The sequence below is a fragment of the Chiloscyllium punctatum genome, chromosome 19 (assembly GCF_047496795.1).
Source record: "Chiloscyllium punctatum isolate Juve2018m chromosome 19, sChiPun1.3, whole genome shotgun sequence".
NCBI lineage: Eukaryota > Metazoa > Chordata > Chondrichthyes > Orectolobiformes > Hemiscylliidae > Chiloscyllium > Chiloscyllium punctatum.
This window is the reverse complement of record NC_092757.1, coordinates 75,530,291-75,553,631: the sequence shown is the minus strand read 5'-3', so window position 1 is coordinate 75,553,631 and position 23,341 is coordinate 75,530,291. Positions and strand designations below refer to the sequence as shown.

The 23,341-nt window shown below is 38.9% G+C and overlaps 1 protein-coding gene across 20 annotated transcripts in view; it reads left to right on the top strand.

The window, feature by feature from the left end:
* The window catches only part of myo18ab (myosin XVIIIA b), a 289,512-nt gene that overhangs the window by 160,212 nt on the left and 105,959 nt on the right, over positions 1–23,341 (top strand). For 19 of the 20 annotated variants that reach the window (XM_072589711.1, XM_072589710.1, XM_072589709.1 and 16 more), the window contains 9 exons: positions 1,468–1,558; positions 2,386–2,578; positions 2,902–2,988; positions 3,492–3,633; positions 3,884–4,043; positions 4,227–4,413; positions 5,964–6,204; positions 9,154–9,263; positions 20,388–20,453. In XM_072589711.1, coding sequence (XP_072445812.1) covers positions 1,468–1,558; positions 2,386–2,578; positions 2,902–2,988; positions 3,492–3,633; positions 3,884–4,043; positions 4,227–4,413; positions 5,964–6,204; positions 9,154–9,263; positions 20,388–20,453 — 1,277 coding nt within the window. The remainder of the gene's footprint in view (positions 1–1,467; positions 1,559–2,385; positions 2,579–2,901; positions 2,989–3,491; positions 3,634–3,883; positions 4,044–4,226; positions 4,414–5,963; positions 6,205–9,153; positions 9,264–20,387; positions 20,454–23,341) is intronic. The other variant, XM_072589697.1, reaches the window with a different exon arrangement.

Sequence of the window (23,341 nt, the reverse complement as noted above, 5' to 3'; positions counted from 1 at the left end):
CTGCTTAATCCACCTTTTTCTGAACCTTTTGAGTTGAACCCCACTTGCCTGCCTTGGCCAGGTTCAATGTCCTCAGCCCGTGTGACTGCCTTGCTTGTCATGCTTCACTTCTCAAATTCTTGAATTACAAGCAAGACCACATGTGATGGACATTTCTCATGAGCTTTTTGACCTAGTGAGGCCTCACCTCTTGCACTGTAAGAGTTTGTGCAAAGAAACAGCTTGGTTATGAAGGAACCAAACTAATGAAAAATTTTGTACTTACTGGAGATTTGAGGAAAAACTCTAGCCTGTCACATATACCTAATTTATAAAGTACAGTTTGTGAACACACATTTCCTGGTTTTTTTTAACCTAACAAGATTTGTGCCCAAAAATATAGTTCTAGTGGTCTGGGCTATTAAACACTTTTCATTGCCATGGTGGTGGAAGAATACTAAAGTCTGAACCTATTAAACTCTTAATTGCAACATATTTTTTGAGGACACTCATCCAAACAATAATTGTGGATGAAAATTTAGTGACTGTCTGGAGAGACTCTGATCCAGGAATGTGACACCTAATGAAATGTAAAGGAAGCTTGAAAGGGAAGGACATAAAAAGGAGTAATTTTCTGGGAGTTATCTCAGATTATGAACATAATGGGGGAAAAGACAGAAGTCTGGGCAAGAGATGTTTTGTCTTTCCCTGTCAAGAATACACAGGCACAAGGTTTAAAAGCCAGTTGAACCTTTGTGCTAGTGGAAGAAAGTGATAGTGAGCTGATGTACCCCTGGGCACGAGTGGGTTGAGGCACTTATATGTACTTTTAACATATCTTTTACAATTTTTTCTTTCAACTTTCATCTTTCTTGGACTCACTTCTCATCTGTGCATGTATTTTGTGTTATTAGTTCTTCTCGCAGGCAAATTCATTCCTTTGTCATCTCAAAGCCTGGTTAAGTTGACTCCTTTCAAAATAAATAAGTTTCTTCAGAGAGAGAGGTATCCACAAGGAGGGGAACCCTTTATAAATTAACCTTGTAGTGACCAAAAAAGGTGGTGTGTAAATGAAGGAGGGAACCAGTTCATACCACCTAACCTTGGATCATGACATTTTTGGGTATCTGCTCAGGAACTGTAATAAATTTGAGAACCTTGTCCAGGGTCTGGTCGTAACACCATGACATGATGATAAATGCAAAAAGAGGTTCCCTACTATCAAGTTTTGGAAAACTGACCCACCTGGAAAGTTCAGAACTTAATACCAAAATTTTAACTTGCCATCAGGAAACTAAACATTTTCCTCCTGACTATTTAAGATGCCATGTCTACCCTTCTTTAAAAACTTAAGGTGGACCCAGAAGCTTCCATCCATTATAACAATCATTAGTAAGTTAGGATATACTTGTATATTTTTTAAAAATTACAAGACTGTGCATGAACTTGTGTAGCTATAATAGTTCAATTATTTTTGTGTCTTAATAGGCCTTAAGATAACAGCAATAGAATGTCTGGAAGGAATGGCATCCAGTTTATATGGAGAACTGTTTACACTGCTAATCTCACTCATTAATAGGTGAAACTTTATTTTCAGTTGTTACATTTGCATGTAATATTTGAGTGTAAAGGGAAATGAGTATTAGACCTTTCCAAACATTATGCATGATTGTTTAACCTTTGGAGTACTTGATTTTCTTTGTGTCATTTAGAATTAACACAATTATTGGATAATACCTTCAGCCTCTTATTAGTAGTTACAGAAATTGCCATGAGTAACTTTATTCTTACTCGTTTCACCTCACCTTTTTGAGACAATATGTTCAGATGTCTGAAACCGATGTTATGGAATTCTGTGTCAAAGCCCTTCTGCTGCTATTCCTCCATTTTGTTTGAGACCGACCTTAAAACTCAGGTCTATAGCCAGAGCTTGGGTCACCCCTCCTAATGTCAACTTCTTTAGTTTTGTGTCTTTGTTTATTTGTCTGCTTGGACATGAAAAAAATTATAAAGTTTAAAGGTTGAATTTATTTGCTACTTGCTGTAAATGTAAGATTACAGATACATAAAGGACCAAAGAAAAATGCTTAAATTCACAATATCCTTTGGAATAAAGAAAACATTTTTGACGTAAGGCAGTACGTGCCATGCATGTTTAGTTCTGATAAGTACAGGTTTATGCCATGATTTGATTGTTATGAAAGTCTCCGTAGATTTTATTTTCATCAATTGTGCCTGAAATATGTGGAAGTCCATCATATTTTAGAAGACCACTGAAACAAATCTGCATGTGTAAAGTATCAGTTGTCCAATGCCAAAGCTATTATAGTATGTAAAACCAAAGAATGTACAGAAATAATATTGACAAGGTTTGATGTTTCTAATATTGCTTTTCTTTCATATCAGGGCGCTTAAATCCACCCAGAATTCAGTTTGTTCAGTAATGATAGTGGACACCCCTGGATTTCAGAATCCAAAGAACACATCACAAGACAGGGCTGCAACTTATGAAGAGCTCTGCCATAATTATGCCCAGGAACGTTTACAGATGCTGTTCTATGAGCGAACGTTTTTGAAGGAACTTGATCGATACAAAGAGGTATTCTGTTTGCCACAACTCCTGTAAACAAACAAAATTAATCAGGACTAACTACTGTAGTGGGCTGTGTCTATAAATAATAAACTGTACATTTTATTAATACAATCGATGAATTTGAATTCAAAATTCTTTGGCAATCAAATAGACTTGAGCATTTCCTTGACTTATATAGTGAAAATCTTTGTAAACTTTAAAGTTTAGAAGGTGAATTTTTAAAACAATTACTTTAAACTTGTGTAATCCACTCTAATCTACTGCTTGTTGTCTAGAGTTGTAACTATAATCAGAATTAAGCCCACTAACATGTCCTCTGTTCTCTCTAGGAAAACTTGGAGCTTGAATTAGATGATGTAGAATCCAGTTCTTCTATTTCTGTAGCTGCCATAGATCAAGCCTCCCATCAGACACTGGTAAGCTGAGGCATGATGATTTAAGGAAAAAAAAAATCAATTTGTAACGCCATCTCATACGAGATATGGGAAATGTCCTGATAAGTACAAAGAGTTTCTACAAAAGTCAGCTTGGCTTTGCAATAATGGAAAGTACACATGCATTCGCTTATTGAAATGTGTCTTAAATTGTGTGGTTAAATAATTGATCAATTGCTACCATTAAGCCTGATGCTATCAAGATTTTAAAAAAAACAATTGTGCTATTAGTATTCCCGTTAATGCAATGTTTTTTGAAATACTGATGCCTGTGCGTACATGTCTCTGATGCATTAAAATGTACTTTGCACTCATCATCACTCCTAATGAGCTATAGATTGCTTTTTCTCGTGTAGAATTTAATTTCTCCACTAAAACACTATTAGATGAATGATAAGCTTGTATAGATCACAAAATTAAGCAGAAATGTTGCTGGGAAGACAGATTTCAAAAGTAATGCATTTCTTTACACTTTTCTCCAATAGGTTCGAACTTTGGCTAGAACCGATGAAGCAAGGGGGTTGTTTTGGCTACTGGATGAAGAAGCACTACAGCCTGATGGAAATGAAGATACGCTTTTAGAACGGCTGTTTACTTACTATGGCCAACATGATGGTGATAAGAATGGTGCAGTACCATAAATAAAATAATTGTCCTTCAAGCAGCGTCAGGACAGATAATTTTTGAATTTTTGACAGTAAAAGTCTGACCAGCATGCACTCTAGTGTAATTTTTTTCTAAGTTGAAAATGTGTGCTTCAGTTAGCTTTATGTAATTGAAGAACTATTTGATCTAAGTAATTTAGTTTTGATTGTTTTGCTCCATCCAGCATGCAATCTGCTAAAACCTTACCAGAATTTGTTGCCTTGCTTCTCAGGCCAGAGCCCCTTGCTAAAAAGCAACAAAGCTCATCACTTCATCCTGGGACATTATTACAATACTAATTGGGTGGAGTATGACACAACTGGCTGGTTGAATCATGCAAAACAGAACCCTGCATCCCAAAATGCTGCTTTCCTATTACAGGATTCACAGAAGTAAGCAGTAGCCAATTTTACCAAGTGTTTGATACCATATTTGTGATATACAAGAAATATTGATTCAGTGTATCGATTTACTACTTTTTGTGCAGATGGTAGTTCAAGTATTGAATTATAATCTATTTCTCTACCATTTTTAGTTCTATGTAACTGCAATATAATTGTAATTTATTTTTCCAGGAAGATCATTAGCAATCTATTTATGGGCAGAGCTGGAACAGTCACGGTATTATCTGGTTCAATTGCTGGCCTAGAGGGAGGATCCCAGCTTACCTTACGAAGAGCAACAAGCATGCGAAAGACCTTCACCACTGGTGTAGCTGCAGTGAAGAAGAAATCATCTTGCATTCAAATTAAACTTCAAGTGGTTAGTAAATCAATAAACCAATTTCAAAATTTTGATATCATTGTGTTTAAGATTAGGATAGATGCAAGTTTTTCTGGAAGAAAATTTTATTATGTTTATCTGTTGCAATGTTGTATAATTATTTAATAAATAATCATTTGGTAGAATGAAACTAAGTATTACTGAAAAAGGCTTTTCATCTTGCACGAATCTATTGTTTTATATTGTAAAGATGTATTTGTATTTTATCTTGATATTTCTTGTGATGAATGCAAGATGAAAAGCTTTGACGATGTTATTTTTTAAGTGGTACTTATTTATTTAACTTATCCAGTTGTTGTCTTTAATTTTTATTCAAGGTGTTAGTAATTTGATTTACTTCATAGTAATACATGACTTTTATGGCGGTTTAAGTTTAATTTTCTTTGAATCTTAAGTGTCAGAAATTCTTTAAAATGTGAGCAATAAATTTTATTTTTAGATTAAATTCTATTTATAATAAAGTAATCCGGGGCAAAATAATTTAAAGCTGATTATAATAATCCTTTATCATATTCTAGTGCTAACATTTGAACAAATCTTTACTTCTTAGATGGATTTGTAGATGTTTGATTTTACCATTTTTAATTGGATTCTCTAATAGTATTTAACATAAGACATATTGTAATGTTTAAAATATTAATAATGTAATTATGTTTTCATGCTGGTAAAGCTTTAAAAGCCTCATACACTTTCTGGACATTCAAACAACTAAGCTTATGAATTTCCATTTTTGCTAGGCTGCTTTGAATGCATGATCTGTATGTTTCAAACTTAACCATTGTATTCACTAAAATTGTAAATTATTTAGGAACTTTTTATTTTATTCAGTTCAAAAAAAAACTTTTTATATGTAAGAACCAGATGTGGGCTGATCCCATTAGTTATTAGACTCTGTTCACTCTTTTTTAAAACTTTGATTTATCTTATTCATGGGATGTAGGCATTGCTGGCAAGGCTCACATTTATTGTCTGTCTCTGATTGGCCTAAGAAGATAGTGAATCACTGCAATCTTTGGGTGTAGAGACACATACACTGCTGTAAGGAAAGACAGATCTGATAGCTTTTGAGTTATTATTAATATTCCCACTAAGCTGCGCTTGAGAGTAATTGCACAACAAACTGGGAGGTACTATGCAGAGCTTGCACTCATGATATTTAATTTGGTACAAGTGCACAAAAACAAAAAAAACCAGAATATTGAAAAGCTTGGCTGCATAATTTTTCAGAAAATAATTGATCGGACTAATGAATTTGGGCACCTTACCAAAAGCCTTCTGAAAAATCATATGCAACATTAACTTGTGCTTTTTCTGTGCAATTGGCAGTTCTTCAAAAGAACTCTTAAATTTTGCTATGATGCTAGCAGTACTAATTAACTAGCCAGTTTCTAAATGTTATCCAATTTTGTCTCCTTAAAGATTCTAAATTTTTATTCTCGATTATAATGTTCTATGTTCTAAATAACATCCTTGCTTTTGCTGTTAATAGAAAAATGATGTATAAACTATTTGCCTGAATTTATTTACAGGATGCTCTTATTGACACAATCAAGAAGTCTAAGATTCATTTCATTCACTGTTTACTGCCAAAAACTAATGTCTTTACTGAAACAAAGGTGTCTCCAACTCCATCTTTCAAATCTGGAATCACAGAAACTGATATCCCAGCAGAAAACTTTGAAGCAGGTTTGATGCAGCTGGATGTGCCACTACTTCGAGTCCAGATTAGGGGGTGCAAACTTCTTGATGCCCTCCGAATATATAGACAAGGTATATTCCATTAAATTTCAAGTTTATGAATTAGTTTGTAAAGTATGTGTTTTAAAAAAAGGTTTTGTTTTGGTAGATTCCAAACTTATAAATAGCCTTTCAGAGAAAGTGGCTGAGATATTAAGAGTTGGGTGGATGGTCAGAAATAGAGTGGAATTTTGGATAGAAAACCCCAGATACATCGTATGCTATAATCTTTACAGTGTGCTTTCTTTTTGTTATTAAAAAAGGTTCCCCTCTCAAGTCAGCCTAATTGTGAGGCTCGACTGCATGTTATCTGGAGAAGCCTACTGGAGCGGTTATTTGTATCTGGAGAGACAAGAGTGCAGGAAGGAGGTGGTTCTGGTAGAGATATCCCAATTCTTAATCCCAGGACCTAGTTTTTATGGAGCAGAGCTTAGAGGGGAAAGCACACCTTACTGGTCTTGTCTTGACAAGCAGTGCTATAAAGGGATTACATTCGATTTGAATCCAACTTCATTTCCCTTCAGTTGCTTTGTTTCCACCAGTCCTGGGAACCCAGTCACTCATTGTAAGACTTGGCAGCATATTAAATCATAGGTTACTCAAATATTTGAATTGGCTACTTGCCTCTTAAGCATTGACAAGGGCAGATTGCAGTCAGATTTCAAACTTTAAATATCCTGACCCAAGTGATCACTATTATAACTTGGTTAATTTTCATTGTGCCCATTGTACCTAACATAGGACTGAAATTTGAAAGTGGCTCAAAGTTGTTAGGTTTAAAATTTGAGATCACCTTCCATGTATAGCTATGATATTAGGATATTAAATCTTGATTGTCCTTCAGTCTTTGGTTTCAAATGTTGGAAAATGTTTGTTAGCTGCTCACTAGGAAAGATATTTTGTCATCCTCTCATTTACCTTTATTTCCAATAAATATTTAATGTTTATTGTATTGATCGTTTTAAGTTTGTGATCCTGACAGTATGTAATTCAATGAAACAAAGTTACTTCAATCACAGGAAATCTCCTTTATGGTGAGTTCCTCAGTGTTTGAGGATCTAAAATAGATAGTGGATATACTATATAGCATTTGTACAACTAGTACAGTAAAAACCCCAAAAGTGAAATGTTGGGAAATGGTATATATATACCCTCAAAGTTATCTGATGTTACTTTGGTCATAGAGTTTCTAAGTGATTATTTTCTCAATGATTGGAAAGAATCTCATAAAGAGGTACAAGGATATAGTCTGCAACTATAGCCCTATCTGTTTAATTCCTGTGACAGGAACTCTTGTAGAAATGATAATCCAAAACAATATAAACAGTCACTTGAATAAATGTGGATTAATTAAGAAAAGCTGTATTGACTTGTTGAAGGAAAAGCATATTTAACTAATTTGATTGAGGGTTTTGATGAGTAACTACAACATTGATAAGAGTAATGTATTTGATGTGGTGTACAAGAACTTTCAAAAAGCATTTGATGAAGAGTTGACAACTCAGAATTGTCAGTAAAATCAAAGTCCATGGAATAAAAGGGACACAATGGGCATAAAATTAGCTGAATTATAAGAAATTGATAATAGTGAGGAATACTTTTCTTGCGCTGGAGCAAGGTATATAGTGAGATTCCTCTAGGGTAACTGTGTTAGAGTCATTGCTTTGAAATGATGGAGACACCTGTGTACAGAGTACCACTTCAAAATTTTCAGATTAAACAAAACTTGGAAATATTGTGAACCGTGAGGAGGATTAACCTAAACTTTGAAAGCATAGACAGGCTGGTTGAATGTGCAGGCACGTGCCAAATGGAGTTTAATGTGAGGAAGTGTGTAGTGATGTATCTTGGTGGAAAGAGTAAATTAAGGCAATATAAAATAAAGAATTCCAAGTCTAAAGAGGCAAAGAAACAGAACGATCTTGAGGTATTTGTACTTAAATCATTGAAGATTACAAAACAACTTGAGAAAGACTTTAAAAGTTATACAACATCCTCAACATTATAAGTAAAAGCACGGAATAGAAATGTAAGAAAATTATGTTGAATCTTTATGAAGTATTGATTGTACTAGATTGGAACATTGTGTCACAGAGTATTAAGCACCACACTTTATGGAGAAGGTGAATGCTTTGAACGCATGATCTGCAATAAGCTGATTGGCATTCTGCTCATTTGGAGACTGTTGTAGTCAGTATGGGCTGTATGGCCACCTTCTGTACCATTACAGATCTGTGATTCTATCTATCAAGAGCCAGAGGTGGCATGAGGAAAACTTTTTCAGGCAGCAATGACAAGACCTAGAATGCACTGTGTTGAATATGTGGTAATGGCAGAGTCAATCCAGATGATCATTCAATTCTCTTGGACAATTCTGAAGATAAAACACTTGCAGGACCACAGGGAAAAAGTTTGGGAGTGGGACTGAGTTGCTGTTGCAGAGAGTTTGCATGGATGCCACAGGCTGATAACCCTCAATTGTAACTGTTCTGTGATTTCATAATTACCACAACTGCTGCTTCCCTCATTATAATAACTGATATTGCTCAAAATAATAAAGGTTTTCATGTCTGTTGTGGTTCTGTTCGCCGAGTTGGGAATTTGTCTTGCAAAAGTTTCGTCCCCTGTCTAGGTGACATCCTCAGTGCTTGGAAGCCTCCTGTGAAGCTTTAGTGGCCGGTATATTGGGTCCTACAGCGGACAGCTCGAGCTGACAACTGGAAGCGGCAGAGACAGGCCACTATAAATGCCGGAGGAAACAGCACAGAAGCACTTCACAGGAGGCTCCCAAGCACTGAGGATGTCACCTAGACAGGGGACGAAACGTTTGCAAGACAAATTCCCAGATCGGCGAACAGAACCACAACAACGAGCACCCGAGCTACAAATCTTCTCCCAAACTTTGAAGTTTTCATGTCTTTTGATGATGAAATAATTTAAACCTCAGGATAAACACTATCCTTTTTTCATTGCAATCTTTAGGTTATCCAGATCATATGGTGTTTTCTGAGTTCAGACGACGTTTTGATGTTCTTGCACCACATCTCACAAAAAAACATGGACGTAACTACATTGTTAAAGATGAAAAACGGGTGAGTCAACTGCAACAATGCATTTTAATTCATAAAATTTTTGATTCGGCATGTTCTATTAGTTTTAACCTTGCCATTTTTATTGAAGGTATATACAAAATAACTCCATGGAGGCTGTTATCCTGTCACCAAATTTTATTTACCCATGCAAAGTACATGTCACTGACCCAGCTAGCATAGAGCTGGCTCCTAGAGTGAACAGAGCCCTTGATGCTCCAGTTCAAATCTGTCAACCTGGACTCCCTAATTGGACCCACTTAACAGACTCAATCAGGGAAATCGTGTTCAATGAGATCCAGCTGGCTGACCTCATTTCAATCACGACATCCCTTCCCCTCTAAGTCCTGGGATGTAGGCCTGTTCTTTTTCCTGTAGCTTCTCTTGGGGCATTTTTGCACCAGGTCTGGTTCCTCTGATTCTGCCTTGGATACTGGCGGCGTATACTGGACCGTAGCCAACCTCTTGCACCTGGAGCATCTCTGAAGAAATTCATCATCGTCAACAGTAACGGCCACATTTGCCATCTCCATCTCCATCTCCTCTTCGGAGATTTCTTCAACTCCAGGCGGAAGGGGAGAACTCATGGATTCTGAGTGTCTTGGCAGGTAGTCTGAGCTGGGTATATTTTGTTCCTATCCCATTTGTGAGGTTGCAGCTTTCATGTATGCACATGCTTGTTCAGAATCACTTCTCCTTCCCCAACTTTTGTATGTCACAGAACCTGACCTCCCGTCAACCATGCCTGTAAGCATGCAGGGCTATTCCCGTGGTTAACACCAAACTTTGTCCCCTGAAGTAAACTGCCTCTCACAGAGAAGTCTTGTGCGGAGTCTTCTCCCATTAGCAATCCTGCTGGAGCTGTGTCTGGACTTGTGTGGGAGTCTCTGATGTCCTATAATCAAACACGAACCAGGATAGTTTGGTATCGAATGAAGCTTTAGGCTGTTTTTTTTTTAAGCCTATCTTCAAAGTTTGGACTGCTCTTCCTGCCAGACCACTGAATGATGAATGGTATGGAGCTGACCTTACTTGCTGAATCCCATTCGACTTTAGAAATACTCACATTCTCGGCTGGTAAATGATGGCGCATTATCTGTGTATTCCAAAGGATGCTCGCAACTTTTCAGTCATCTCAGTGTTTGATGGATGAGTTCTGCGCATGTCCAACCACTTTGAATGCGCTTTCACAATGACTAAAAACATAGAACCTACTAAACTACCGACATACTCAATGTATAACCAAGTCCAGGGTTTACCCTGCCATTCCCACAAATATGGGCAGCTGTTAATGGTAGGTTTGGTCCTTGTTGGCACCCTTTGGCCCTGACCCACTGACGCAACTATGTTGAAATCCAATCCTGGCCACCAGGCACAACTTCTCGCCAACATCTTCATTTTGGAAACCCCTGATGGTGTTCAGCCAGTATCTGATGGTGACCTTTGCTCGGGACAATTACACTTGCTCACCAAAATAATATGCTATCCTCTATGATGATCTGATCTTGCTGGGTCCGGAAGAGTTTCAATTCTAGTTGTGATGGCCCTTTTGTTTCTCCCATTACCACCAGCTGGTCTAGTTTTGTCATGACCGGATCCTTTTGTGTCCAAGGTCTGATGTTGTTAGCATTGACCAGAAGGATGTCCAGAAAGTTAAAAATCAGAATGGACTCTTTCAGTAGCTGCAGTGGGAGGCAGCTCAAGGCATCCGCGTTAGTCATTGGTCTCCTGGACGGTTTTCCAACTTGTAATTGTACACACTCAGAACATTAAACTAGGAAGTTGGGAGGAAGGGAAAGGTAAAACTCCCAAGAAGTATTATTACCAATGGGAAGCAAACCTGCAGGTTAACAACTATGGGGTTGTATTCTGCATTGAAAAAAATATGAAAAAATGAATTGAGAGGAGAACTCAGGAGAGGTTGTTGAAGTCTCCAGCACACAAAATAGGATAATGTTTGGAAAGGTTAGGAATAAATGAATAACACTGAGAAGAGGGACAGTCAATACAGGAGTGAAGCTGTTGTATTTGAATGCACGCAGTATAAGAAATAAGGTAAATGAACTGGTTGTGCAGATCAAAATTAGCAGGTATGATATGGTGGGTATAATATGATGGGCATCACAAAGACATGGCTGCAAGGCGATCAGGACCGGGAACAAAATATCCAAGGATATATGTCCTATCGAAAAGACAAGCAGCTGGGCAGAGGGGTTGGGGTTGCCTTTTTGGGAAAAATGTAATTAAATCTGTAGCAATAAATGAAGTAGGGGCAGATAATGTAGAATCTGTGTGGGTGGAATTGAGGAACCGCAAAGATTGAAAAAAAACATAATGGGAAAAAAATAGTTACGATTTGGCACATGAGATACACCAAGATATAGAAAAACTTGTAATAGAGGTAAGGTTACAGTGTTCATGGCCATTACAATATGCAAGTGGACTTGGAAAATCAGGCTGTTAGTGGATTGCAAGAAAAGGAATTTGTGGAATGTCTACAAGATGGCTTTTTGGAGCAGCTTGTGGTAGAGTCCACTAGGGAAGGGGCAGTTCTAGATTTAATGTTGTGCAATGAGGCAGACTTGATAAGGGAGCTTAAGGTGAAGGAACCCTTAGGAGGCAATGACAATAATTTCATAGAACTTACTCTGCAGTTTGAGAGGGAGAAAGGGGAATCATGTGGAACTGTATTACAGTTGAATAAAGACAACCATAAAGGCATGAGGGAGGAGCTGACCAGAACTAACTGGGAGAGGAGTCTAGTAGGAAAGACACTGGAACAGCAATGGCAGGAGTTTCTGGGAATAATTTGGGAGACACAGTACAAAATCATCCAGAGGAAAAAGAAGCATACCAAAGGGAAGATGAGGCAACCATGGCTGACCAGGAAAGTCAGGGACAGCATAAAGGAAAAAGGGAAAGCATGTAATTTGGTGAAGGGCAGTGGGATGAGGAAACCTTCAAAGACCAACAGAACAACAAAGAAATAAGTAAAGAGGGAAAAGATTAAGTATAAAGGTAAGCTAGTCAGTAATTTCAGGGAAGATTGCAAGAGTTTCTTCAGATGTACAAAGGGCAAAAGGCAGAAGTGATATATTGGACTGCTGGAGAGCTGGTAATGGGCAACAAAGAAATGGCTGAGGAACTGAATGAGCACTTTGCATCGGTCTTCACAGTGGAAAGCACGACTAAAATACCAAAAATTCAAGAGAGTTGGGGGCCAGAAATGAGTATAGTGACCATCACCAAGGAGAAGGTGAAAAAACTGAAAGGTCTGAAAGTGTCTAAATCACCTGGACCAGATGGGCTACATCCTTGAGTTCTGAAGGCGATAGCTGAAGAGATGGTGGAGCCTTTGGTAGTGATCTTTCTGGTATCATTGGAGTAAGGGAGGTTCCCAGAGGACTGGAAAATTGCTAATGTAACTCCCCTGTTTAAGAAAGGAGTAAGGCAAAAGGTGGGGAATTATAGGCCGATTAGCCTGACCTCAGTTGCTGGTAAGATTTTGGTGTCTATTGTGAAGGATAAGATTTCTGAATACTTGGAAGTGCATGGTAAAATAGGGCAAAGTCAGGATGGTTTCATCAAAAGGAGGTCATGCCAGACAAATCTGTTAGAATCCTTTTGAGATGACGAGCAGGTTAGACCAAGGCGAACCAAGGGATGTTATCTATCTCCTCTCCCAGAAGCCTTTGTTAAGGTGCCACACAGGAGGCTTCTAAGTAAGATGAGGGCCCATGGTGTTAAAGGCAAGGTACTAGCATGGATAGAAGATTGACTGTCTGGGAGAAGGCAGAGACTGGGGATAAGTGGATCGTTCTCAGGATGGAAGCTAGTGACTAATGGTGTTCCACAAGGGTCAGTGTTGGGACCACAAGTTTTCATTTTATGCATTAATGATCTGGATGAAGGAATTGAGGGCTTTCTGGTGAATTTTGCAGATGGTACAAAAATAGATGGAGGGGTAGATAGTATTGAGGAGGCAGGCAGGCTGCAGAAGGATTTGGACAGGTTAGGAGAGTGGGCTAAAAAATGGCACATGAAATGCAATGTGGGAAATATTGGTAGGAAGAATAAAGGCATAGACTATTTTCTAAATCAGAAAATTCAGAAATCTGGAGTAAAAGGGACTTGGGAGTCCTAACCAGGATTCTCTTAAGGTAAACTTGCAGGTTGAGTTGGTAGTTAGGAATGCAAATAAAATGTTGCCATTCATCTCGAAAGGGCTAGAATATAAAAGCAGGGATGTACATCTGATGCTTTGTAAGAGTCCGGTCAGACCACATTCAGAGTATTGTGAGCAAATTTGGGTTCCACACTTCAGGAAGGATGTATTGGCCCTGGAGCGGATTCAGAGGAAGTTCACAAGAATGATCCCAGGAATGAAAGAGTTAACATAAAAGGAACATTTGTGAACCCTGGGACTATACTTAATGGAGTTAAGAAGGATGAGGGGGTATCTGATCGAAACTTTCAGAATGGCCTGGACAGAGTGGACATTGGGAGGTTTTCCGTTGGCAAGACAGACTAGGACCCAAGGGTAGAGCCTTAGAATAAAGGGAAGACCATTTAGAACAAAGATAAGGAGAAACTTCTTAGTCAGAGAGTGGTGAATCTGTGGAATTCATTGCCACAGAGGGCTGGGGAGGCCAGGTCATTGAGCATACTTAACAGAGATAGATAATTTCTTGATTGTCAAGGGAATCAAAGGTTGCGGGGAGAAAGTGGGAAAATTTGAGTTGAAAAATGTATCCGCCATTGTCAAATGATGGAGCAGACTTGATGGGCTGAATGGCCTAATTTCTGCTCTTATCGTCATATGGTCCCACCGCTGAATTAGGCCTGAAGCTATGGACAGCCCAACCCTTTAAGTAGCCATAGCAGGGGTTTCTGGTCTGTTACAATTACAAATTTATGACCATAGAGGTTGGTGAAACATTCTCACACCAAAGATGCCCACCAAAATTTCCTTCTCTATCTGGGCATATCTCTTTTTTGGCAACAGCCAAAGTCTGGGAAGCATACACTATCAGGTGTTCCTCTCCACTGGACCATCAGTGAGCCAACAATACCCTGATGTCGTATAGGGAGGCATCGCATGTCACCATCACATGTCGTTTAGAATTGTAGTTGCCAGCACCTTAGACGGCGAAAGGCTAAAGGCTTCACTTCACTAAAGGCTACAAGACCATTTCCAAGGCTGACCCTTTTCCAATAGCAAATTTAAGGGTCTCAGGATGGAAGGCAGGTTACATGTGAATTATTGCAGAAAATTCATCAATCCAAGGAAAGACCGAAGTTCCAGTACAGACATGGAAACCGGCACACCCTTGCTTGCCCTCACTATATCTGTGCAATGGGTATAACACAGTTTTGTCAATTCTGTAGTCCAAGTAGGTGACTTGGGGTGCTTGGTCTACAGATTTTTTTTCCCTTCTAAGGCCTTGGAGAAATGTTTAAGCGCTGTGTCCAAGTTCTCTAAACGCTCTTTGGTCTTTGCAGTTATTAGCTTGTCATCCAGATAAATGGTCACCTGGGGTAAAACTTGTGAAATGTTCTGTATTGTCCACTGGAAAATGGCACAGGCTGATAACCCATAATTCACTCTTGCATATTGGTACAGACACTTATGGGTATTTATTATAGCATATTTCTGGGAATCCTCATTTAACCTCCATTGCATGTACTCATGGCTCATGTCCAGCTTCATGAAGAACAGATCCCTGACAGTTTTTTGTATAAGCCCTTTATGTGAGGGATTGGATATTTCTCCAGCTGTGAAAAGCTGTTCACTGTTTGTTTGAAATCCCCACAAAGGCGAACTGACCTGTCGGGCTTCACAATCGGTGCAACCAGTGCTGCCCATTTCACTGGGCAGCACTGGACTGCTTTTCAGCCTTCTGCTTTCTGCCTTTACTTTTGCACACAAGGTAACTGGGCGGGACTTGCAAAATTGTGGAATTGCTTCTTGGTTAACATGTAAAGTGCCTTTGGCCCCTTTAATAGTCCCTTGATCTCCCTTAGAAACTTATGATGTTTAGTTAGGACTTTACTCAGGCAGCTATTTCTTAATAGAAAAATGTTGAGCCAATCAAGCTGAATCTTTCTCAATCAATTTTTGCCCATGAGCCAAAGTTGTGCCCTTAATCTGTAGGTTCTCATTCTGGCCGACGTCTTACACAAACTTAAGGGTTCGAGTCTAGGGGGAGTTTTGGTGAAGACTGGTTTGGTAATCACTGACAGAGCTGTACTGGTATCGACATCCATTAGAACTGGGTAACCATTTAAATAGAGGTTTATTTTGATTGGTTCTGATTTTGATGTTGCTAAGCAATCTAACTGTTCCAAACCAGCTATAGGTGGACTTCTCAGGGTGTGTACTGTCCTGGATACCGGCCTGCAAGTTCTCTTACTCGATTCAGGGCTAGTGGGACTCTTGTCTCAAGTCCACAAGCCAGTAGCCAGTACAATGTATCCTTGAGAAAATTCTAACCTTTTGGTCGAGGTTTGCTTTGTTTTGGGGTTTTGTTGTGGGCTGACCTAGGCTCCCTCTGTTCAGAATATGTCCTGAGTGAGTCTATGCAATTGGGTTCAGCCAATGGTGTTCCCCAAACTGTTAGCCTGGCAAGGGTGTCCACTTCCATTGGCATACCCTGTCACTCGTAAGCTGCACTTGTCATATTTTTTTAATGACAGAGCTAGTTGTAGTGCCTGTTTTGAAGTTCAATTGGGCTTCAGCTATTAGGTGTGTTTGCATGGTTACATCTGAAATCCCACATACCAAATGGCGTCTCACCATCTTAAGGGTTAAACCAAAATCACATGCCTCTGCCAGTCGTCATCATCTCATCAAGAATCCCGATGCGGATTCTCTAATCTAAGAATTAGAGGAGGCTTTGGGTCATAATATTCCTTAACTCAATGCATCAACTGTTGAAAGGATTTAGTATCTGGTGCCTCCAGGAAAGTTAGGCCCCTAATAACCAAACACGCTGTGGGTCCACATGCCGTCAGGAGAATTACTTGTTGCTTTTTATCTGCCCCAATATCATTTGCCTAGAAAAATACCCCATTCTTTCCACATGCTTCAACAGCAGGATCAAGTTTCCCAAACAGCGACATTATGTCAGAAATGCTTACCCCAATTCAAAGACAACTGTTATGAGCAAATCTATTCGGAGCATGTATTTCTCTCATTGCCAGTGAAATGACTCTGCAAAGGCCGGTATCCCATCACCAAGTTGCCCTTTCTTTAGATGTGCTGTGGTGATGATGCTTCTCTAACAAGGTTATGCTGAGGTCATAAAAGCAGCGATTCCAAAATGTCTAAGTTTGAGGGCTTTTAGGGCCAATTTTATTATAGCTAATAGATACTGTCTCAGGAAAAAAAAAACTTGGTCAGCATTGTTTTGTGTGTGGGAAATCATACCTCACGAATATGATTGAGTTTTTTTGAAGAAATAACAGAGGATTGTTGAGGGCATTGATTGATGAGGTGGACATGATCTATATGGACTGCAAGTAAGATATTCAACAAGGTTCCAAGTGGTAGGTTGGTTAACAAGGTTAGATCTCATCGAAGACAGTGAATGCTAGCCATTTGGTCCAGAACTGGCTTGAAGGTAGAAGACAGAGGGTGGTGGTGTAAGATTGCTTTTCTGACTTGGAGGCCTGTGACCATTGGTGTGCCACAAGGATTGATGCTGGGTCCACCGTTTTTCATTTTCATAAATGATTTGGATGTGAACGTAGGAAGTATAGTTAGTAAGTTTGCAGATGACACCAAAATTGGAGGTGTAGTAGACAGCGAAGAAAATTACCTCCGAGTATAATGGGGTCTTGATCTGATCGGCCAATGGGCTGAGGAGTTTAATTTAGATAAATGTGAGGTACTGCATTTTGGAAAGGCAAAGCAGAGCAGGACTTACCATTCGTTTAAGGTCCTAGAGAGTGTTGCTGAACAAAGAGACCTTGGGGTGCAGGTTCATAGTTCCTTGCAAGTGGAGTTGCAGGTAGATAGGATATGCTTTCCTTTATCAGTCAGAGCCTTGAGTATAGGAGTTAGGAGGTCATGTTGTGGCTGTACAGGACGTTGGTTAGGCCGCTTTTGGAATATTGTGTATAATTCTGGTCTCCTTCCTATCAGAAGGATGTTGTCAAACTTGAAAGAGTTCAGAAAAGATTTAAAAGGATGTTGCCAGGGTTGGAGGACTTGAACTACAGGGAGAGGCTGAATAGGCTGGGGCTGTTTTCCCTGGAGCGTTGGAGGCTGAGGGGTGACTTTATAAATGTTTATCAAATCATGGGGGGGGCAAGGGTAGGGTAAATAGACGAGGTTTTCTTCCCTGGGGTGAGGTGTCCAGAAGTAGAGGGCATAGGTTTAGGGCGAGAGGGGAAAATTTTAAAAGGGACCTAAAGGGCAACTTTTTCACACACAGGGTAGTGCGTGTATGGAATGAGCTGTCAGAGGAAGGCATCTGGATGGGTATATGAATAGAAAGGGTTTGGAGGAATGTGGGAAAAGTGCTGGCAAATGGGACTAGATTAGGTTAGGATTTCTCATCGACATGGACGAGTTGAACTGAAGGGTCTGTTTCTGTGCTGTACACCTCCTGTGACTGTGACAATGAAAGGGGGTTGACCAATTCTCCCAGCTGAGCTTTTCATTTGGTTTGGTTTTTTATAGGAGTCTGATCACTGAAAGCAGTCAGTTTGGGGCTGCTGGTCCAAGAAACAGCTACATGGAAGAAGGTGTTCAATGCTGAATGGCTGTCACTCTCGCGCGTTCTCGCTCCCGCTAACATGCACGTGCTCTATCACTCTCTCGTAATACCCTGCGTTTGATTTTATTTTTCTTTTGTGCCAAGAAGTATTTTTGGGATTTGTTGCAGGAATTTGGAACAGCATCATTAGTCTGTTGGGTTTTTGGATAACTTAAGTTATTCTATGTTCTGTTCTCTTTTGTTTGTTTTATTTGGTAATCTTGTAAATAAATTCTTTTTTTATTTAAAACTGAGTGATTGGACCATCTGCATCACTCCTGGAATATCCAGTGTACGTCTGCTTGAAACAATTGGCAAAGTTAGAATCCAGGCTACTTTGTTGAAATGTTTTAAGGGGGTCTGGCCTGGTTTATTAAGTGCATAGTACTAGACTCTGACCCAGCTAGCACAGAGCTGACTCCTAGACTGAACAGAGCCCCTGACATTCATGTTTATATCTGTCCACCAGGGCTGTCTGGACCAAGTTAACAGCCCTAAACAGGGAAATCATATTCTTTGAGATCCACCTAGCTGACCTCATTCCAATCACGACAGTGTACTGCTGAGTAACACAAAACATAATTAGTTGAAAGTATGTAAAAGGGCTGGATCCACCTATCTCAAAGCATTGTTATTTAGAGTTATAGGAGAAAGTGAGGACTGCAAATGCTGGAGGTCAGAGCTGAAAATGTGTTGCTGGAAAAGTGTAGCAGGTCAGGCAGCATCCAAGGAGCAGGAGAAGGGCTCCTGAACTTTCTGAAGAAGGGCTCATGCCCGAAACATCGATTCTCCTGCTATTTAGAATTATACCTAATCTGTCAGTAATTAGTTAAGAAAATAAAAATTGAAGCATAATGTTGATGAGTTTCAAATCCATTGCTTAAAAGAAAATTATAGTAGCATTGAATATTCTACCAAAACTATCTCTATCATATCATTTTCCAGTATTAAAGGACAATTATTTGAATAAGTAAAATTTCTGCTTTGTGATTTTAATATGCAAAGAAAGTTGTAGCACTGTCTGGATTACCTCAAAGTAGTAACTTCTACCCTCCACAATAGCAAAATTACACAGATAGGGACTGCTGTTAATCTCTTACTTCATGGTATAGAACTTCAGGTTACAACTGGAGCAGTTTAGATATGACATTTTGTTTGTTTCATCCTGACCCAAAATAAACTGGCTATGGACCTCAAATTGTACAAGTTAATTTTGCTTATATGTCACAGGAACACACAAATCGTGTTACTTGACCTGAGGGAAAAAATATTCAATGTTGTAAACTAATGGTTTTAAATACCATTTAGATAAACAATTGAAAATTGATTCTTCTGATAAACAAGAAAATCAAACTGTCTCTAGTTACTCACTGACCATATTTTTAAACTATATTCTGTGGGAGAAGTGGATTACATCACAGTTATGTTTGATATAAAAATATTCAGAAATTGAATATCTCACCATTTTTCAAGTAAAAGCACAATTGTTGGAAGGTTAAATGATGATGCAAGGATTGACCACCACCTCATTGATATGGTAGAGTATTTACTGAAATGTTAATTAGAGGGCTATTTGATTTTAAACTGCAGGCACATTGTAATAGTGAAAAATGATACACAAAAGGCATCTTCCATATAAGGCAGTACATGTTGTGTAGTGAATTTATCACTGTGGCAACGAACAAACACAAAAGTCTCTTCAGTATGCAGTGTTTGGAGCCTGGCTTTAAAAGTATAGCATTGTAAAACCATTACAAACAACTTAGTAGAGGCAAACTTAGTGTTGCAATCAAGAGATTCAAGCATTCTTACTATTTGATTTGAACTACCAGTATCCGTGGTGCCATTAGAGTTGAAGTGTTTTAACTGTAAGCTTAAGTTTAACTTTATTTTTACCAGTAGTTGAGAATTAACCTCTTAGTTTCTTTTGAAAAATGTATTTGTGTATGGGCTATTTAAAATGATTAACTAACAGAAATATGATTTTAATTACTGAAATTAGTTCTGATGTCTTCATTCCAGCCTTTTTGTTTTGGGTATGCAGAGATGTGGATAACATAGTTAAATGAAACTAAGCCTCCATGAGAATAATACATAAAGTAATCTATACTCGATGCATTTCCAAAGTCCTACCTTTGGAGGAGGCTTGCTGCATGATCTGATTTAAACAAACAATCAAGAATGCTCCAACACGAGATTATACTTTGAAACCAAGTGTTTTACTCATTGAATCCTGACAGTAAATATCTTAACTGGAAATTCCAATCTTTATGGACAATGTACATCACATGAAAAGGATAAATTTGTTTTTTAAAAATGATTACATTTACATTTGAGACTCATAATGTTTCTTTTTCACTTGTAGGCAGTGGAAGAACTTCTGGAGTCATTGGATTTAGAGAAGAGCAGTTACCACATAGGCCTTAGTCGGGTAAATAATATGATTTCAAAAATGTTTGGACAGACAAAATAGATAAGTACTACAGGTATTTGTATTACTATTTTGTCTCACAGGAACAGGGAATTAGTGTGATTTCTTAACTTCTATCTTGCTAAATAAACATAGTCAGAATTTCATTGTTAGCAAAATAAATTGTATTATTGGATGCATGGATTAAAAACTGAAACAAAAACAGAACCTATTAGAGATATGCAATGAGTATATTGCTGTCCAAAGGAAAAATAACAATCTGTGAGATATCCATGTAATATTAACATGCAATTTTCCTGTCTCTTCAGAAGTTGACAGATAGTACTGAATTGATTTACCATAAATGTTTAAAGTCAGTTGGCTAGATTTGGTAATTTCTAAATTAGAGAGTTCAGCTAATAGTTTTGATATTGCTGAGAATCCAATTCTTTGCTTCCAAAAGCAAGTTGTTATAGTTTAAATGACTTTGAAGTTGGTATTATGAGCATTGTTGGTTAATATTGTAGGTTAATCACATGATTTAGAAGAATTTGGCTCATAGTAGCAGCAGATATTAGAGATTCCTTGTTTATGGTTTGTGGAACAAACCGTGTTCCCTGGCTGACATCTGTCTCGGGCTTGCTACAGTGCTATAATGGAGCTCAGAGCAAATTGGAAGAATAACATCTCATCATCTTCTTGGGAACCTTGCAACTTTCAATAATTTTAGGGCCTGAGCGCCGCCTTGCATGTCCTTACCCTAACCATCAGATACTAGGCCTTGTCATCACATGGATTGCCACCACAAACTGCTCATTATCTGCCACAACAGCTATTTATTCTCCCAGGCTGATCTTTACCCATTCTGCCTCACTGGTTCACTCTCTCTCCCTCTGTCTGTCTGGGTCTCTTTGCCCTCTCTCCACCCCCCAATGTCCCTTCTCTAACATATATATCAACTTTTTCCTAGCTAAAATCAGTTCTGCAGATTGGGTCACTAGACCTGAAACTTTAACTCTGCTTTCTGTCCACAGATGCTCCCAGACCTGCTGAGCTTTTTCCTGCAATTTGATTTTGTTTCACATCTATTGAAAGCAGTGTCAAGTAAGTCTAGTCTGGCTTGTTGCACCTGACACTTCACTGCTCAATCGTGCTGACGGTGCTTTCCTTCTCATTGTCCTTGTTTTCTCCTAATTTTGGTGCAAAAGTGAGGTACTTTATATTTAGGCTCAACCTCAGTGAGTGGTTGTGTAATTGAATCAGCAACCATAATTGCAGAGAGTAGCCTTTGCTTCACAGAGCTGTCCTCAAAAATTTGGTCCTTTCCATGAAGCATAAACCTGAAAGTGATCCAGGCTGTAGACATAAAGGCAGCTTCATTTAGCACAGATCTTGAAGATGTGGTGCCAATGATCACTGATGACTTGCATGTTTACTTAGTGGAAGCCTTTTCTATTGTTGAAGTTTGCCATATTATAATACAGCACTCATTGTGTGTTTACTCCCTGCATCTGGGATAATCCAGCTTTATTGATTAAGCCTTCTGTGTTGGCTGCAACACTGATCTTGTCATGGGGAAATGTGATGAATTGGTGTGATCTAGCAAAAATTGCATCAATAACAGTCTTGATACATTTGTTTGTTGAGGATTGAGAGATCCCACACAGCTTTGCAATGGATCCTGGAAGCAGACACTTTCATAACAGCTGTCAGTTTGATGGTCACAGGGATAGGAGGGTAGCTCACTGCTTCAGTTCACAAATCCAGCTCCATTGGATGACCTAGTTGTGTGAGGGTGTCCTGAAATATCCTCAGTCAATGTATCAATGCTCCTCACACATGGAGGAAATGATATTGAGGGCAGTATAGGTGGTCCAAGCTCTTATCTCCGACAGATCCTGAGGGGACCTTCAGGTAGAGGCTGTTCTAACAGCTGCTGAAGATTGTTGCTGGTCTGGGATTGTCTGGTGCATTTGTTCCTCCTTGATTTTTTTCCTGTCATCATTGCACAGTGATGATGACCCCTTGCCATGGCTGAATCCATTGGTCATGTTTCCATTTTAGGGGTGGAGAGTGGAGGAGAAAGTATCAGAAACAGAGCAGGTCCTCTGCTAGTCAAATAATCTGGGAATCCTACCAATTTTGACTAGCTTTGGATCCTTACCTAGCATCCTCTTAAGATCTTGCCTGCCTGAGACTTATGTCATGCTGATCATGTGCTGAAATAAACTGTAACTTGTGTAAAACCTCCCAATGCTCCTTCCTTCATTATTGTTGGCCTGACAGGTGGTTATATTTTTATGGTTACATTTTCTAGATTGTCTAACTTGTCCTGGCTTGCTCAGCCCTTTGGTTGCTACTCTAGCTATGGCATTCAATCATAAGTCCAATAGGAATTAGGAACTGAACAACCACCAATACATAGGAAGCAATTCTAATCTGGGGCAGAAGTCCATCCTAATACCCCAGTTCCAAACTGTCTACCATTACTCTGAATTTTCTATTTGACTTCCACATTTTCTTCCAGTTATTTGACGACTTGTTGGCTTCACCGATACTGCTTCATTTCAGCTTGGTCCTCTCTCCTCATATCGCATTCTAGCAGTTTTGGGATTTGTTTCCCTTCAGGAACCTGGTATTTTAGGATTAGCAGTTAAATTCATCAGATCCCTATGTGATGGCCAGGTGTTAATTATCACCAAATGCCCAATTGTCATTGGGGCCTGACATGGAAGCAGAAACTAGAGTTGATCCCTACTCAGTGGATATTACCGTACTGATTTTGTGGCTTACTAGTGGTCATACAGTATTTCTGTTTTTCACTATCCTACAGTACATTAGAATCCAGCTATGCAAATCTTGTTCCCTATCCCAACAAAATGAGGGCAGACAACATTCTCTGTAGCCAA